Genomic DNA, 18302 nt, shown 5'->3' with positions numbered 1-18302 from the left:
GGGTTCGCTCGACTCTGATGAGAGTCGGGTGCCCATCATGCCCTATCATTGTTAGGGTGTGATTATATATATATATATATATATATATATATATATATATATATATATATATATATATATATATATATATGAATTTGTTCGTCTTGCTTTTCTTTTTAAATTATTCGGAAAAGAATGTCTCTTTCATTCTTTTTTTTTTGCAATTCCTGGATTCCAATTTTTCACGTGGCATGTGTAAGACCACCAAATTAAAAGACATTTCAGTACATTATACATACTGAATTTAAGACCACACGATTCAAAAGTCTTATTTATTTTCTTAAACTCCATGACAAATCATAACCAGCCAAATAAATTAAAACAAAGGGAGTATAATTTTTAGAGCCTATGAATTTCCTCAATGGCAAATTTCAGACTTGAATATTGTCGTTGATCTTGCTCTATCTCTTCTTTGTAAATGCCTAAAAAAAAGTTACATATGTTTTTGAGTTGCTCCTCATTTTTATCATTTGATCATTATTTATATAAAATAATTGATAACTTGGTAGTGATTCAATTGACTAATCCGTGACTTAATGCTTTTGATATTTTTATATTGTCTCACTATATAACAAAAATAACTAACATACTTAGTGTAATTCCTTTTTTAAATTTTTTTATGAGCTTTCTCTTTTTTGCTCCTTTAGTGACTCGAACCCTCAATTTTTGTGTTAGAGGTGAAGGAATGTTTATCATCTGAGCAACCCTCTCTTGTACGTAATTCCACAAGTGGAATTTATTAGCTCAATATGACAAGTTGAAATAATCTAGTATATTTATTATTAATTAGATAATTTATTTTTGGCAACGCGACACGCTCGTCATTAATTAGTACTACTAATTCTTAACAACATTTTATTAGGGTTTGCGGAAAGTATTTATATGTCACTGTAACATATTCAATAAACATATATTTTTTCGCCCGACTTTGAATATTTAGAGTTTGAAGTTAAGCTTTGCAATTCCGGACTTCAAAGTTATCAAGCTTTAGACATACAGATTGGATGGTGAAGATTCTCAAGCCTAATTTCCGACCAAAATTGGATCTGAAGTTAAACTTGCTAGTCTTCACCATCCAATCCCTATGTATGAAATACGAACTCTTAATCTCGCGATTATAAAATTGATTAAGAGGTGATTAATCTTTAAAAAATCTTTATAAATTTTCCCAATTTTTTTATTTTTTAAAAATGTATCCTAAATAAATAGACTATTTGTGCACTTGCCCTATAAAAGTGCAGAAAAATCTATTTCTTCAGGTTTCTTCCCTTTCTCTCAATAGCGTACAACTTCCGTCAACCACCATGTCTGCCGAATCTGCTTCTTCTACAATTCCTAAAGGCCAAGTATGATATTATAACTCTATTTTAGAGATCTTCAGATTCTTGTTTTGTACACCATTTTTTTTTTAAAATTTTTTTAATGGTTGGAGTTGTGGGTGTTGAACACAGGTTGATTTGATGGACTTTATAGACTGGTCTGGTGTCGAATGCCTTAACCAAAGTGGAAGCAACACTATCGTCAATGCCCTCAAACAGGTGCAAAACAAATTAAGAAAGAAAGATTCTGTATCTTGTCAAAGTTAGGGTTGTGTGTGCAAGGGTTGTTTGTATTTCACTTTGAATTTTGAAAATTGGGGAAAAATTATAAATTAATTTAAAAAAGGAATAAAGATGTTGATGATACACTTGTTGAGTATAGTGGTACCTCCTCGAGTCCAATGCAGTCCAGACAACTCCGTATTTGTGAAGCATAAACCAAGTTATTCTGTTAGTTGTTGAAAATAAAATCTTTCACTAAACTTGTGATTAAGCTTTTTCTGGAGCTAAAGACACCTCTTTGTTTATGATAACCTTGGTGTCTGGGCCAGCTTGCGCGCATCTCGACTAATTCCACCGGATACTAATAGGTATCAAGTATCTCTGTCCACCAAGGCTAGTACAAATGGGAAGAAATCACCTTGTGTTTTTGTCTCTGCTGGGATTTGAACCGGGGACCTCGTGGTGCTCAACCCATTTCGTTGACCACTAGGTTACACTCTTGGGTGCTACATGGGAAAATTAGTAGTAGGGAAGGCACAAACACATTTAAATTTGGGGCTGTAGCTGGGGGTAAATGACTGAGAATTGGGAGCTCGTTGTGAAGATGTTATGCGTCTTGTCTTGGAAGTGATACAAACAAATTCTGTATTGCAGTAGTGGTCCTAGGAACTAATGACTTTCACGTTCTCCTCTTTCACCGTCTTCTTCTATTTCCTGTTGTTTATGTTCTTTTGTTATCAGCCAATATTCTATGACTGTATTGAGAATCCTGCATTTCTTGTCTTGATCATCTGCCCATCAGTCTATGCCTCACCAATCAATTCTTGAAGGTCCTAATTATCACATCTTAGCCCCTAATCTCTTATTCCCTCCCCCCTCTCTTAAGTTGAGATATCCAGAACTTGTATCCAACCCTGGAGTATCCTTTTCCAATGTTCTTGTCTGTTCCATTTATTCCTGACAAAGATCAAAATTTAGAAGTTTGATTCAGTATACTTATGTTATCATGACCATAGGCTTGTCTTTTTGTAGATTCTTTACCTTTTGGTATACCCCTTGTATATGGTCAGTTATTTGGCCCTGTTTATGAATGAAATACTTTTACCTGATCAAAAAAAAATAAAAAAAATCATGACCATGGGCTTTTGCATCTTTAATGATGATGTGAGATGACAGACAAATGGAAGGTCTCGCGGTGGTTAATTCTTATGTATAACTGATGTAAAGTCAATAAGAATTTGGAGCTGTCTTTGTTTATTGAGCATAGTGCCAAGCATTAATCTTTTTAACATATTTTGTTAAGGGCCTGTAATCTTGGTCACTTGGTTCCTGCTGTATTAGGAATAGGACTGTGATAGAAGAAAAAGTTTTTTTAATTATAGGATGAGTCGATATGATGTATCCTAAGGTCAACGGAAAATGAAATCTAACTTCGTTTGCTCTTAATTGATGACCAACTTATTTGTGCTATTACCATAATGAAACTTGTTTCTACCCTTTTGTCCGTGACACAATGGCCATGCAACTTTTGGAAATTTTTCTTTCCAATTGTAAGCTTCAATGCCAGTTCACTCTTTTTTATAGTTGTCCACTTCTGCTTCCAGTTTAAGTAATACTTCTGCTTCCAGTTTAAGTAATGGTGCTGGCTTTATTTGAATTTAAATCAGGGTTACAGAGAAGATGAGGGCTTGAACCTGGTGAGTGATGCAGATGAGCAGCTATTGATTTACATACCTTTTAATCAAGTCATCAAACTGCATTCAATTGCTATCAAAGGACCTGAGGAGGAAGGTAGCTCATAGATTTGTAGCGTCTCTTTCTATCCCCAGTAATCTTTTGCTAGGTGCACTAGACCAGTCGTATCTCATGCAGATTCTGCTTTGTTGTTGGGTTCTGAGAATTGTTGACACATAACTAAGCTTTCTCAAAAAACAGTTTTTTTTTTTTTTTTTTTTTGATTAAGTAATTATATTTTTATTCACAAACATGGCCAAATTGGTCGTATACAAGGGGTATACCAAAAGGTAAAGAATCTACAAAAGGATATGATTCTCTACAAACTCCACCCAATCATCTATACAACAAGGAACTTTCTTTTTACACCAAAATTAAATAAGGGAACGTACACTACTCCTTAATTGAGAGAAACTCAACTCTACACCTTCAAAAGCTCTCCTATTTCTCTCCCTCCAAACTACCCATACTAAAGCAAGTGGAACCACATCCCAAGCCCTTTGTCTTCTCTTCTTTCTTCCGCTCCTCCGACTGAACATCAAGTCTTTCACAATTTTTGGCATTACCCAAGGAGTGCCAAACCACTAAAACATATCCCACCATAGCCTCATGATTAGCTCGCAATGTAATAGAAGATGATCCACGTCCTCGCCCGTCTGCTTACACATGTAACACCAACTGACACAGATAGCCTTCCGCTTTCTGAGATTTACTCCTCTCATAGCTAGCCAAGTGAAGAAGCACACCTTTCTCAGCACCCCTGGAATCCATATTGCAATACATGGAAAGGCCATCTCCTCCCTAACCAAGAGTTTCTCATAAAAGGAATCCATATTCCATTATTTCCCAGACCACACCTCTAGATGTTAGAATTATCAACCGGATTGATTTGCCTATGAAGTAAGTCTAGCAATCTTTGAAACTCAGCCACTTCCCAATCTTGAAATTCCCTTCTAAATCTCAAGTCCCAAAAAGGTACTCCACCTTGTGTCCCCCTAATTTGCTGAATTGACAAGTCTCTTTGGCAGGAAATTCTATACAAACTCTGGAATTTGTCTTTCAAAAAACATCTCCACACCACCTATGTCCCCAAAAGCATACTCTCCTTCTGTCTCCAACCTTGAATGAGATATTTTCCAAAAAATAATCCCATCTCGTCATGATATTCCTCCACAAACCACTACCGAAAGGCAAATTGATATCTCTAGTTCTCCATCCCCCTTCCGTAACCCCATATTTATCAACCATCAACCCCGCGCCTTCTCCCTCCTCTTCCACAAAGCTTCCACCTCCACCCCAAACCTCCAAAGCCACTTGCCCAATAAAGCTTTGTTGAAGACCTTCAAATCTTTAATTCCCAGACCTCCCAATTTTTTAGGAGAAGTGACAGTCTCCCACCGTACCAGGTGATATTTCTTTGTTCCATCCACCGCATCTCATAGGAATTCTCTCTGAAACCTTTCCAACTTTTCAATAACCAAAGTTGGAGCATGAAACAAAGACATATACTCAAAAAACTGTTGATGCAAAACTAAGTGTTTTTCAAGTTTCTCCGACATCTTTGTTCATTGTTGTAATGAAGAGAAGTCACCGCATAAACCTTCAAGTAGTTCAGTTTGGTGATTTAGCAGCAATGATTTCTAATCTTCTTTTTGACTGGTAAAAGTAGTTCTCTTTGGAGGATGAAATATTACTCTCATGATACAACATTTATGGAAGAGTTGCCTTGGTACGCCTGCTATTTAAGATAGATGAGTTCTTACTTTGGTCTCTGTTTATATTATGGATAAGTAGATAAATGATGCAAGAGCATATATTGTATCAACTAGTTAACACCTAACGGGCACGACTGTCTATGCATAAGTAAAATTTTGTTGAAACTTAATCAAAATTATGCATAAAGCATGAGAAAACGAGGGGGAAAAGGGAATAAGAGAGACGAACAAAAGTTGGCACAAATGACTTTTTTTACCATTTTCTGTTGTTAGTGGGGTAGTCAGAGGGCCAATTGAGGAAGAAATTGTGACAGGCTTCACCAGAGGAGTTGCACCAACTGCTTTACTCTCCTTTAAATATTATTATAGGCGTCAGGCCAAAGCAATGTATCAAACATGTGTACAGTTTAAAGAACTGGGGATTATATGTTCCATTTTGGGTGTTTTAAGTAAAGCTCTGGTTACCATGCCATTTTTGAATATTGTCTTTGTAATCTTTCCTGGTATACTTCTTTTGCTTGATGTCTTAAATTTGTTATATCACCTGGTATTTTCCCCCTGAAGGTGCATCTTTTTTTTTTTTTTTTTTTTTTTTGTGGTAAGGTAATATATTGTTGCCTCTTTGGTGTATCCTGTCAACTGCTTCTTCTGGAACTATATAGAGCATGATACTAACACAGATTTGTCTCCTTAAAGGTCCTAAAACGGTGAAGCTGTTTTCCAACAAGGAGCACATGGGATTTAGGTAACTTGTGAAGTTTCATTATTCTTTTTGACCTTATCTAGACTGATCATTAGGTGGGAAGTATTATCACGTCTGCTATGTGTATTTGCTAATTGGGGTGGATCTCTCTGCAGTAATGTTAATGATTACCCTCCGAGTGACACAGCTGTTTTATCGGAAGAAAATCTCAAGGTTAGCCAATCCTGATAGGAATTATCCTTCTTGTCTATGTGTTGAACTAAGTGATGTTTGCTTGTATAATTCTCAAGTTTCCTTGGACATTCATTCTTCAAATGTCTCGTTGATCTTTTTCAGGGAAAACCAGTTATCTTGAAGTATGTCAAGTTTCAAAATGTTCGCAGGTATGCTAATATCCATGGGCTTCAACTTTTACAGGAGCCATTTGTAAGATTGACACTAATCTCTTTTACTGCTATTGGAAGATTAACACTAATCTCTTTTACTGCTATTGGACCAGTGTGACCATTTTTATCGAGGACAATCAACTGGATGGGGAAACTACAAAAGTTCAAAAAATTGTCTTGTATGGAACAACGTAAGTTTCCTATGACCTCATTCCATTTGCATGAAGCCTATCTTTTGCTTCTTTTTATTGTTAGCAAATTTCTTTATTTCTTGATAATTTGTACTTCTTCAGTTCCTTTTGTTTCGAGTTTCATGTTTTCGTCTGGGACTGTTTAAACATTAAACTTAACGAAAAAAAAAAAAAAAAAGAACAGTTTAAACCTAAAACTTTGAACTTAGAAAAGCATGAGACCATGTGATGTTCAGATGGCCTGACTGCTTACTTAACATGCTTGGATGCTGAAACTACCTTTTGTGTTTGCCTCATTAAGATAATCACTTTTCCTTCCATTGGCTCTTGATACTTCAAGAACCAGCACCTTGTAGACATGCTCTCCTTAAATTAATGTTACCAAAAAATGGATTTACTAAAGTTCAGGGACTGCGTGCCACCCAGCCGGCGATGACTGCTACAAGAAAGCTGTTCAACAAAGTTTCTTTCATAACTTTTTTACCACGGCTGAACAAAATTGTTTGGTGAAATGTTAGAAAGATCAAAGTGAAGAAATTCCTTTATAAGTGGAAGGGCATGTACATGTTTATGAAATTTTTTCCTTCACAAGTTTATGTATTAGTTAAAGAACACATTTGGAGAAGCTGACGTTTAATACTCACTCAAATATACCTGCCAAAGATTAATCCTACCTTTATCTTAGAAAAGTTTAAGCTTTTTGTTGTCAGAGCTCGTTTACTCTACCTAGACATTGCCAAGGAAAGGATTTGTTGATCCTATATTTTCAATAGTTGTAGCCCCTAAATCAGGGGCAGGTCTAGGGCCGCCGAGGGTGTCTCGTCAAAAATTTACACCGTATATATAAGGTTTTTATTTTTATTTTTTATGTATAATATATATAGATTTTGATTACACAAGAGAAGAGGCTGGTTCAGTAGTTTAGGGGGTTCAAAATTCACCTCGAGGTTCCAAGTTCAAATCTCAGGCACTACATTTTTATTTTTTGAACCCCCTCAGTAAAAATTTTAGATCCGCCACTGCCCTAAATAACACATCATGCCCCAACTCATGTGGATGAATGGAAAGATTATGTGTTCCTGCGATGTAGATGCTCTTTCATCTATGCTATCAGACCAATGAGACTGTGAATCACCTATTTTTGCACTGCCCAGTGACTGCTGCTGTCTGGCACTTCTTTTTCTCATTGTTTGGTCTTAGTTGGGTTATGCCTTCTTCTATTAAAGATGCTTTTGAAAGCTGGATATTGTGGAGAGTTGACAAATCCATCAAAAGGATCTGGAGAATGATCCCAGCAGCCATGTTCTGGTGTATTTGGAAAGAAAGAAACAATAGATGCTTTGATGGAAAATCAACTCCCACCAGTTCTTTGAAAGGAGATGCTTAGTTAGTTTGTTTAGTTGGCATTTCCATACTCCTTTAAACAGTGTTGATAACTTTTTGGATTTTGTTGGCTCCTTGACTCTTATTTAGCAGAGTTTCTAAGGCAGCATAGGTTTAGACTGTTTGCACAGGTTTTTGCTCACCAATCTAGCTTCATGCAGCTCTATGTTTGAAGCTTAGGTTTCTCTCTGTAACTTTCCATCTACTTGATGCCTTTTCTAATGAAATTTGTTTACTTTACCAAAAAAAAAAAAAAGATGCTCTTTCATAGTAGTTCACCCTTTCGGTTAGCTAAATTAATACACCATCAATAAACTTTGGCCCCTTATATATTTCTAAAACCAAAATTGTCTTTAATCTAAAAAGTGTGTGCTCTTGCTGAAAAAGATTATCTTTTTACCCTTCACTTGAAACTGGATGTCAGATGCCCCGGTTATAAATCTTCTTCGTTGTTTCCTTTATCCTCAAAATCCAGCAAAATCATTGCTTTGTGCACATAAGCATTATGAAGAGAGAAAAACTACTTGCGGAGGCTAAAGTAGTGATTCCTGGATTCACTGTGAAGAATTACCTCTTCCGAATTCTTAGTTAATTGGTGCCAGTTATTTTAGGTAGGTTCTGTGCTCGACTGACCCTGAGAATTTGGTTCCCTAGATGCAGAGGCATGGCTCTTTGCTAGCTTTGAGAGTGCGGCTAATGGTTATTATGAGTTTGAACGCGTTTGATGATGTTTCTTTCTCCTGCAGGGTGGAAACAACAGATATGAAAGGCTTGAAGAAGATTGAAGACCATTGATCCTGCAAAATATCATTATAATCGTTTAAGTATCATTTTAAGATCTTTTATTCTTTTAAAATTTGTACTTTTCAAACAGAGGTAATTGGAAACTTAATACACTGGATATACGAAATGTCAGGCCGGGCTTTTCGTTGCTTTGTTCAATGCCACAGGAGATACCATTATTTGGATTTATTTATTTTTGATGAGAAGGGAACCTGCAGCCGCTACTCTTCAGGTGCACACAGGGTAAACCCCACTAACACATTACCTAGTTAGCGTGAGAGGTATACTTTCTAGGTTCTGGATTGTGAAGATAAGTTACTTCATCCTTTTCATCTTAGCCACTCCATGAACTGTCTGATTTTAGCTAGAAGAAAATTTCTAAATATGCTGGAAGCATTTTCCATAAAAACCTTTGTGTACATTCTCGAGTGGTAAAATTTGAATTGATGCCTTGAAGAATGCTTCTCTTATCATTAGGCAAGATGGGTGGATCTTTGACTGGTAATCATTTGAACTTCACGTGTTCATTCACATTTCATTGTTTAGATCATTTGTTTTCCTAACTTTTGAACCTGCGCTGAGAAGTTGTTTTCTCCGAGTTAATTTTGGCTTTTGAAAATAAATTGAGCGAAAATAGGGGACATCCGATTAAGAAAGACAACAAATAGCAAATTTGAAAGTTTTTCAAGCATAAATAAACAAATTAGATTATTCCAAAGAGAAACAGATTTTTTAACTGGGTAGTAGCTGATTGGAGAAGATATCATTTAAGTTTAAGGATTAAGCCGCAGTTATATCATCAAGAAAATGCCAACCACTAGTAAAGTTCAGCATTGAGTATTGAGATATAGTGCTCTCCTACCATTTTGAATATAATGCTGAGCTTAATGTGATCCTTCATAGGCTTGATTGATGCGATTAATTATCAACATCTTCACATCCTTAGAAACAAGAATCTAATTTGAAACTGAAAAATTGTTATTCATACTAATCTATAAACCTTTCCTTAAAATATGGATTCTCTAATGCCAATAATAATAATTTACTTCTTGTAAAATTAAGCTAAAAGAGTAATAATAGTAAAGGATGAAAACAATAGAAATAGAGAGACGAGAGGAGAGATTTCTTATTCATTCAAATGTATTCAAGTGTAAGTACATCACCTATTATATCTCTATATATACTACTACATAGAGGATAGTCAAAAGGTGGCAATAAACAAGATAATAACTATGAAGGTTATGGGGGAAGATCATGGAGGTGTGGGAATTAATATTTACATAATGAAGATAGGAGGTGGGAGATTTAATAGCTACATCATGGAGAAAGTAGTGGGAGTAACTTCTTATGAGTTATGGACTTCCATCACAATATACATAATATTTCATAACATTACTATAAAACTCTAAAAACCTTACACCCTCAGTCTCAAGTGGTATGTTGTGATTAGTTGTCTCAAATTATTTATCGTTTTAGAATTCAAGACCAAAACTAATTTTATTTTCTTTCATTTTAACCTTAATAGTAATTATTCTTGAATAGTGCAAACACCTCAATTATGAGATGATGTTATTATTGTTCAAATAGGGGTCAAATAGTGAAAATCTCCTCCTAATTAACATTCCTTAACGAACATGTAAAAGAAAATCAGGCAAATAATTTGATTGGGCGGGGATAATCAAAGTTTAGGATACCCTTTCAATTTTCATCCTCATCATCACCAACCATTATACACCCACTCCCACACTTGTCCTTATTTGACCCAAAACAAAAAGTATCAAAACACCAACCTCCCCCATTCACCAAACAAAACAAACACAAACCCAACACAAAGATCACAATAGCCTCGTTGTGACCAGAAAAACCAAGAATCCACACACATTCCCATCATCACCAATGGCTTCCTTATCCCTAATCTCACCTCAGTCTCCATCCACTCTCCGCCACAACAACACCATCATTGGCACACGCCTCCCATCCACCTTCTTCCCCAACCCCACTTTCCGCATTCGCCAAACAACCCCTTCAATCAAAGCCTTCTCAACACCAATCCCATCACCATTAACACAAGATGAACTCAAAAAACTTGCAGCTGATAAAGCCGTTGATTACGTTAAATCAGGTATGGTTCTTGGCTTAGGCACAGGTTCAACAGCAGCTTTTGTTGTATCCAAATTAGGTGAACTTCTTTCCACTGGACAACTCACTAACATTATCGGTGTACCAACTTCTAAACGTACTGAAGAACAAGCTTTATCACTTAATATCCCTTTATCTACACTTGATGATCACCCACATATTGATTTAGCTATTGATGGTGCTGATGAAGTTGACCCAAATCTTGATCTTGTTAAAGGTCGTGGTGGGGCACTTTTAAGGGAGAAAATGGTTGAAGCTGCTTCAGATAAGTTTGTTGTCGTGGTGGATGATTCGAAATTGGTGACGGGTCTTGGTGGTTCTGGTTTGGCAATGCCTGTTGAGGTTGTGCAGTTTTGTTGGAAGTATAATTTGGTTAGGTTGCAGGAGATGTTTAAGGATGAGGGTGTCGATGCAAAGTTGAGATTGGATGGTAATGGGAAACCTTATGTGACCGATAACTCGAATTATATTGTGGATTTGTATTTTAAGACACCTATTAAGGATTCTGCTGCTGCTGGGAAGGAAATTGCGAGTTTTGAAGGAGTGGTGGAACATGGTTTGTTTTTGGATATGACTACTGCTGTTATTATTGCTGGGAAGGAAGGTGTTAGTGTGAAGAGCAAATGAAAGGTTTAATCGAACCCGTGAGGTCTGAAGAACTTTTAACTTGTGTTTTGAGGTGCAATTTTTAGACTTCATTATGGTTTTGAGGAAGTAGGGGTTGGTTGTTGTAACATTAATAAGTTTTGGCATTTTTGTGGAGATGTTTAGCAATAATTCATACTTCCATCGTGATGTAATTTGTATATTAGAACGGAAAAGATATGTTTTTTGTTGATTTCTCTGTGTTGCTGAGCATATATGGATGTTTGGCTATTTGATCATTTGGAAAATTCTATTTGCTTGTAGAAGTTAATCGTTACAGAGATAAATGCTATGTTGCTCGGACTCTTCAAAAATGTCGATGGGTGCATGTGCATACTCCAAAAGTATCCGACACGGGTGTGGCAGCATTTTTGGAGAATCCGAGCAACATAGGATAGACGTACTAAGCTACATCAGCAACAATGTGATTCCAGGAAAGTTCCCATTTTTCCGTGTCTTTTTCTAGAAAACTTTTTGATATACTTAATGCACTGGTGAGGTCTATGGAACCTTAATTTCTGTTTAAGATGGAATTTTAGACTTCATTATGGTTTTGAGGAAATAGGAGTTGATTGTTGTAACATTAATAAGTTTTGGCATTTTTTCTGGAGATGTTTAGTAATAATACTGCTATCGTGATGTAATTTGTATATTAGAATTGAAAAGAAATGTTTTTGTTGATTTCTCTTTGTTGCTCAGCATATATGGATATTGGCTATTTGATCATTTGGAAAATTCTATTTGCTTGTAGAAGTTAATCGTTATAGAGATAAATGTACTAGGCTATATCAGCAACAATGTGATACAGGAAAGTTCCAATTTTGCTATCCTTTTTGTGTCTTTTTCTAGAGAACTCTTTGAAATACTGAATGCTTACTAGAGGACTCAGAGGCTATTTGAAAGCTTGAACTTGCATAGTTGTAGATGTATTGTCTAGTGCTTAAAATTTTCCAGTTGAAGAGTTTACAGGTGAAACCAATATGTGTTACACATCATATATATTCTTTATAACTACAAATGAATTTGTTTCAATGGACCGTGAGATAGTAACCTGTTTGCATATGCTTTGGGAATGGGTGTGGGAGGTGTAATCTCAATGAAATATTTAAGTATGCTAACAGGCTCGGCAAGTATAGTCTGTAGTTGGGCTTTAGGTGATGCCAAACAGACCGCTGCTTTACAAGTTTAGCTGTAGAGCAGTTATAATCTACACCGTCCTCTTTGTGAATTAGTAGGTTGTTCGGTTTGAGGTTTATCTTGTGGGTCTTATGCTCTTTAGGTGCTCCCCTGTACAAGTTAAATGATTGCTGGAGTTCGGATTTTACCTCTTTTCTAACTATATTTAGGAGTGACATTCTGCGGAAGACCATTGTGCTCTCTGATGTTTCATGTCCTTTCCTTCTTCCAACACCCACCCTATCTTTGTTGATGCTTACTACCTAGAGGAGGAGGGAAGAAATTGTATCTGGATAATCGCGTGTACAAATCAATTATGTTGGACTTGGATAGAGTGAAATATTAGTTTATTTTTGATAGAGAATGGATTTAAGATTAAACTGATTTAACTTTTGAGGCAGAAAAAGGAAGTTAGTTGTTATGCTCTCTAATGGAAACCGCCAAATATTTGAGTGAAAAAATTTGAGCATCCAATCCTAATCTTAAAGTTACGAGCAGGGTTGGTTGGACCAGTTGGTAGCCCAAGATCATTGTAAATCCTTTGAAAACCCATGTATATACAACAATCAATGTGAGATAATGTACATCTCCAATTACTTCCCCAACACATGGATGGAAGATTTTTCTTTTCCTTAATTTTTGTACAGGCTTTATTTTTGAGAAGTCTGAAAATGGACTTGGAGTAGAGATAGGTTAAAGAATGTCATTGAAATAATTCATGACTCGCTAGAGCTGAATAGAAAGAATGAGCAGCGCGATGTTTTTTTTTTTTTTTTTTTTTTGATAAGCAAGAGCAGCTCGATGGAGAGCACACAGATAAATCTAGAGTGACAAAATGAGTAGAAACAAAGTGCACTCGTGCTAGAAGTGGAGAGAAAACTTGGCTTGAGACATGCTTACAGTATAAGAACTAGTTAACTGAGTTAGACTCTTAGATCATGGAAAAGAATTAGAGTATCCATCTAGAAAACTTTACTGTTATGGATAGAGTGGTCCATGACCATTATAAACTCCTTTTGAAACCGTTATACAGCCTATGTCAGACATTTTTGTTTATCTCTTTACCATTTTCAGTATTATGTATTATGTTGAGGATCACAACGCTTACAAATCCTGCCAATATCCCCAAGGTGAGCGGTTGACGAGTATACCTTATTATGATGGGGAATGGGGTCCTTTCTTTTATTTCAGAGGGAAGTGCTCTATGTGTATGCAAGCGTGTTTCCGTAAGTAGTTAGGAAAATGATCTACTTCTGCTGATGCCTAAATGATTAGAGTGATGGTAATGGGAAGACATGTATTATCCATCATGCCTAACACATAGCACGTCATCTACATAAGATATGTAGTTGCTAAATGAAGAAAAGTCAAATACTATAACTGAAATAATATTCAAAGTACACTCTGTACAGAAATGACACACCATCACATGTTTATTATATGTAGTACATATGAATCTGGCAAATGAATGAAGTACAATGCGCTAGTATAGATGAAGCATCAAGCAGTAATCCTGATAAATACTGTAATATCTCTCATGGTGAAGTAAAAAGCCAGCCCCTCTTCCTAGTTGAGTAAAGCCATAGCTGCAGAGGCCAGAAGGATAGCCATCCAGTGGGAATTCTTGGGCATAAATGATGTAGCTGCCAGTACGGAAGAGTTAGAATGGTGAGATGATCTTATACTCTTGTTAGAATAAGTAGTATTGTGACTTTATTTTGCTTAACTTGACCTTTAATATAACATAGCCAAGAACTATTTTTCTTTCAATGAAACCTATACAAGGGTAATATGTAGTTACCTCATGGGTCAATTATTATGAATTATTATTATGGAAGAATTAACCTAAATAGTCGTCTATCCAACTGCTTTAACAAAAAATATCATGTGGATGTAAAATATATGCATAACCGATGTATAATATGTGTATAATCGGAGTACAGTGTCCTTTCTTTACTTGTTTTATGTCTCTCTTAACACATAATTTCTCTCAATATCGCATTAAAGTCTTATAAAACAAAAGTTTTTATCCTGTAAATTGATTCCAAATTTTTGATGATGGTAACTCTTACCTCCATTATTGTCATCACCTCCATTAAAAATTGAAGATGGAGAAGGTGCAGGAGAATATGCAGTGGAATTTAAAAGCCGAATTCCCTGCTGTTGGCAATCAGATCCAATGGCACCTGAAAGTCAAATAATGGATTATCATTTAGCTAGTGTGATGTTATTTATATGAAACTAAAACATTTACCCTGGCGGAAGTGTTATTTCTACTTACAATCATTGAAGCAAGGGAAAGTAGGGATGCCGAGTAGATTGGAATAACCATATTCGCATTCGCATGTTTGTCCATGTGTTATATTCTTTTTGCATGTCCCCTCTCCACAGTAAATCCAGTAGCAAGCTTAAACAAGAAAAGTTCATGGGGTTTAATAAGAAAATAGATAGAATATGAATGAAAATTCTAAAAGAAATAAATGGAAGCTTATAGTATTTTTTTTTTTGTAATTACGATCAAAGAAAGACATGTTGTGTGGAATTGGTGGAGCTGGTGGAGGTGCTGGCAAGCAAGAATAGTCAACAGAACCTGCAATAAAACATAATCCATGATTATTATAATCTCCAACTCTTAATTATATTCAAAAAATATAATTAGGCAGATTTATCAATAAAAATAAAAAGAAACTAGATGAGGGAAAATTACTGACACTTGGGAACAATGCAAGGAAGAAACTGAAGATCATCCTCATCATCATCATCATCATCATTATCATGGTGAGTCCGTTTCCAACCTCGTTCACAGTTACAAATGAAGTTGAATGGCTTTCCTGGTGCTTGTTCGCAACTTCCTTTCCCACAGTCCACATCATTGCATATATTGTCTATATATATACATTATAACAGCCAATTCGAAAGTTAAAAATTAGAAAGAGGGCTCATAATTATAAATATTAAGAAAAGTTTTCTTTAATATTAACTAGTGAACTTGTTTAGATGTAGGGGGATTCAAGATTTGAACTTTATGAGGATTGAGTTCGAAATTCTACCACAATCAATTTGAATTACTTATTCACTGGATCTGAGTCAAAGTTATGAGGTTCGGATGAACTCATAACTTCTATGCTAGGTTTGAAAAGTTTAATACTAGTACAAGCTTAAGTATAAATTTAGAACTGCTCTAAAATTCTGAAATGCATTTAAACTGCTGCATGTATAATACTCGACATAAAAGAAAATGAATAGATAATTAAGGAAGCTGAAAGAAAAGAGATGTACCAAAGTAGGGAGCAAGAACTGGAGGAATACTATCCTCTGTTGCTGCTAACATTGGTAGCATAACCAAAAGAAGCGGTAGATAAGCTCTAAATTTGGAGAAATCCATCTTCCCTAAGCCAAAAGTAATATTTTTGTGTGTTTGGTGGGAAAGGAGAATGTGAACTAGAGAACATGTACTTTGTGTCCAATGAGGGTAAATTTATAGAGGAAGTTCGTGTTAAATTTTTCTTAATAGAACCTTCTACTTGTATCAAAATTTCAAAGATTACTATGTGGCAGGTCTTCTTAGGGTTTCCCAAGTCTAATTAACTATATAATAGTAGTTGTTTGAAATTTCTGTTCCTTGGCGGTTTGGTTAATCAATGGGGTCTCATTCAATAAACTATAGGCATTTTTCTTTTTGGGGCAAAGTTTTCTCTTATGGGCTGTAGAACTTAACATGTAACCTAGAACTAGGAGTGTCAAAAAAATATGAAAAATCGATCGAACCTAAACATACCGAACAGATTTATATTGTTTTTTCAATAAAACCGTGGATTTTTATTTAAGCTTATAACCGTCCCGAATAATTAGGGTGGTCTTTTTAATTTATGCAAAAAACCGAAAAATTCCCGAACCGAACCGAATAGCCTTACATGTATGAAATATATTTTATATATTACAAATATGTTAAATTGAATATATAAAATATATTTTATGAGTTTTGTTTCAAATATAAAAAATAATTTTGGCCAATAAAATTTGGGCCTTTAGTTGATTGGATTTAGTTTCTAAAGGATGCCTCATACACATAGTCGTACGGTCATAGATTTAGATGATTTAAGTAGACATTATTGGTTATAATTAGCACTACAGAAGTTTTATTGCTTGATGTATATGTATAAAATTCAAGTTGTGGTTTCCGTGGCCTATAATCTAATGTTTGTTTTGGCTCAATTCAACATCGTTGTCTTTGGCAAGTTATTTTTCTCCCTGGTCAATCAGTGATGATTCATGTTGTTATTGTCTTGCTACATGATATAACACATTTCAGTTTAATTACTTTGTGTAGTTTTTTTAAAAGCTTTACATTAAATATTTCATAAGAAACAAATAAAAGCTTTATTTGATGGTGTACTACAAATAGGTTTGTGGAGATATGTGTCGTTACATTTTAATGATGGTGTATTCTTAGGTGACACTTTAAAACTAAAATAACCGAAAATTAACCGAGCAGTACCGATACCAAAGAAAAACCGAGATGATGGGACGGTCTCGAAAAGTCTAATTTTGGTTATACAAAATAAAATAACCGAATAATTGGGATGGTATAATTTTTTTAAAATAACCGATCGAACCGTCCCATTGACACCCCTACCTAGAACCTAATAGTAGTATTATAGAAATTCTTAGGGCCTGTTTGGAAAGCCACCCAGGTAATTGGAATTAAGTATAATTACACAGTTTGGTTTGTTTGTTTGATCAAATAATTACACAGTTAGATGAGAATTTGTGTAATTGAGAGGGTGTGATTACACTCTCCAATTCTCAAGAGGGTGTTGAGAATTGGGTGTAATTACACCCTGTAATTTCAAGGTTACTTTTTATTTTCTTTCTTTTCTGTTTTATTTTAATTTCTTTTTCTTTTTAATTTATTTTTTATTTCTATTATTTTAAAAAAAAAATTACTTTTTAATTATTTTTATTTTTTAAAATATATTTTTCTTTTTATATTATCTATCTTTCATTTCCTTTCTTCTCAATCCCAATCTTTACTTCTTGTGGTTTCATGTAATTACTCGTATTATATTTTTATTTTTTTATTTTATTAATTTATCATATCAGTGCTATTATTCTAATTTTTGAAACTACACCTCTTAATATTAGAAAGACTGAGTCATTATCAAACTTGGTATATAATGACTGACGTTATTAAAGTAGAATTTCGTTATCAATGAGGTTATAGAATTACTTTTCCTTTCTTTTGAATGATATTTACTTAAGTCTTGCTAGAACTTACTTATGTAATGTTGGAATTTGAGATAAGAGTATTATGTTAAAAAATTTCTTTTGGATCTTGAATTTAGCTTATATTTTCGATTTTAATTTACTTGCCTTAGTACTATTGACTTGTTATTTCACATTGCATGTTGTTTATTTTTCACTCACAATTGATAGATTTTTTTTGTCAAACATTTGAATAATGTTATGGCATTATATTTATAAAAAAAAAAAAATTGTCAAACATCCCATCCATGATGTTCTCACAAAAAGTCTTCTTTTAAGTTTTATAATTAATTAAAATTAAAATATTGTTAATTTGAAAATTATATATCAATTATTTTTTACAATATTAGTTACATATGATTATTAATTAATATATTTTCAAGAAACAATTTGTTATTAAATAACTAATTTAATATCATTTATAAAGGCAATATTTTTTAATTTTAGTTTTTTAATAATTAAATTTTATTTTTAAATTAAACAAACTGTGTAATTACACTTGTGCAATCAAACAGCACGCTTGTAATTATATTATGACAAACAAACAGGTTGTTGTAATTACAATAATGTGTAATTCTAGGCTGTGTAATTACTACCCTAGT

The 18302-nt window shown here is 34.5% G+C and overlaps 3 protein-coding genes across 3 annotated transcripts; 2 read left to right on the top strand and 1 right to left on the bottom strand.

Annotated features, from left to right (window-relative positions):
* The first annotated feature begins 1229 nt into the window (after positions 1-1229).
* Positions 1230-8634, top strand: LOC132645275 (PITH domain-containing protein At3g04780). Its single transcript, XM_060362178.1, has 8 exons — positions 1230-1385; positions 1491-1577; positions 3248-3371; positions 5726-5774; positions 5888-5945; positions 6069-6115; positions 6232-6309; positions 8439-8634. The coding sequence occupies exons 1-8, from the start codon at positions 1344-1346 to the stop codon at positions 8485-8487; spliced, it is 534 nt and encodes a 177-aa protein (XP_060218161.1). The 5' UTR covers positions 1230-1343; the 3' UTR covers positions 8488-8634.
* Positions 8635-10248: 1614 nt separating this feature from the next.
* On the top strand, positions 10249-11452 carry LOC132645274 (probable ribose-5-phosphate isomerase 3, chloroplastic). The gene has a single exon (XM_060362177.1). It carries the CDS (start codon positions 10372-10374, stop codon positions 11239-11241), a length of 870 nt encoding a protein of 289 aa, XP_060218160.1. The 5' UTR covers positions 10249-10371; the 3' UTR covers positions 11242-11452.
* A 2340-nt stretch (positions 11453-13792) lies between these two features.
* Positions 13793-15897, bottom strand: LOC132645273 (uncharacterized). The gene is made up of 6 exons (XM_060362176.1): positions 15715-15897; positions 15147-15320; positions 14951-15025; positions 14717-14842; positions 14508-14621; positions 13793-14078 (listed from the first exon to the last, which is right to left on the bottom strand). Exons 1-6 carry the CDS (start codon positions 15818-15820, stop codon positions 14002-14004), a joined length of 672 nt encoding a protein of 223 aa, XP_060218159.1. The 5' UTR covers positions 15821-15897; the 3' UTR covers positions 13793-14001.
* Positions 15898-18302: the final 2405 nt, after the last annotated feature.

The sequence above is a fragment of the Lycium barbarum genome, chromosome 6 (genome assembly GCF_019175385.1).
Source record: "Lycium barbarum isolate Lr01 chromosome 6, ASM1917538v2, whole genome shotgun sequence".
NCBI classification, from domain to species: domain Eukaryota; kingdom Viridiplantae; phylum Streptophyta; class Magnoliopsida; order Solanales; family Solanaceae; genus Lycium; species Lycium barbarum.
This window is presented reverse-complemented; position numbering and strand designations above follow the sequence as displayed.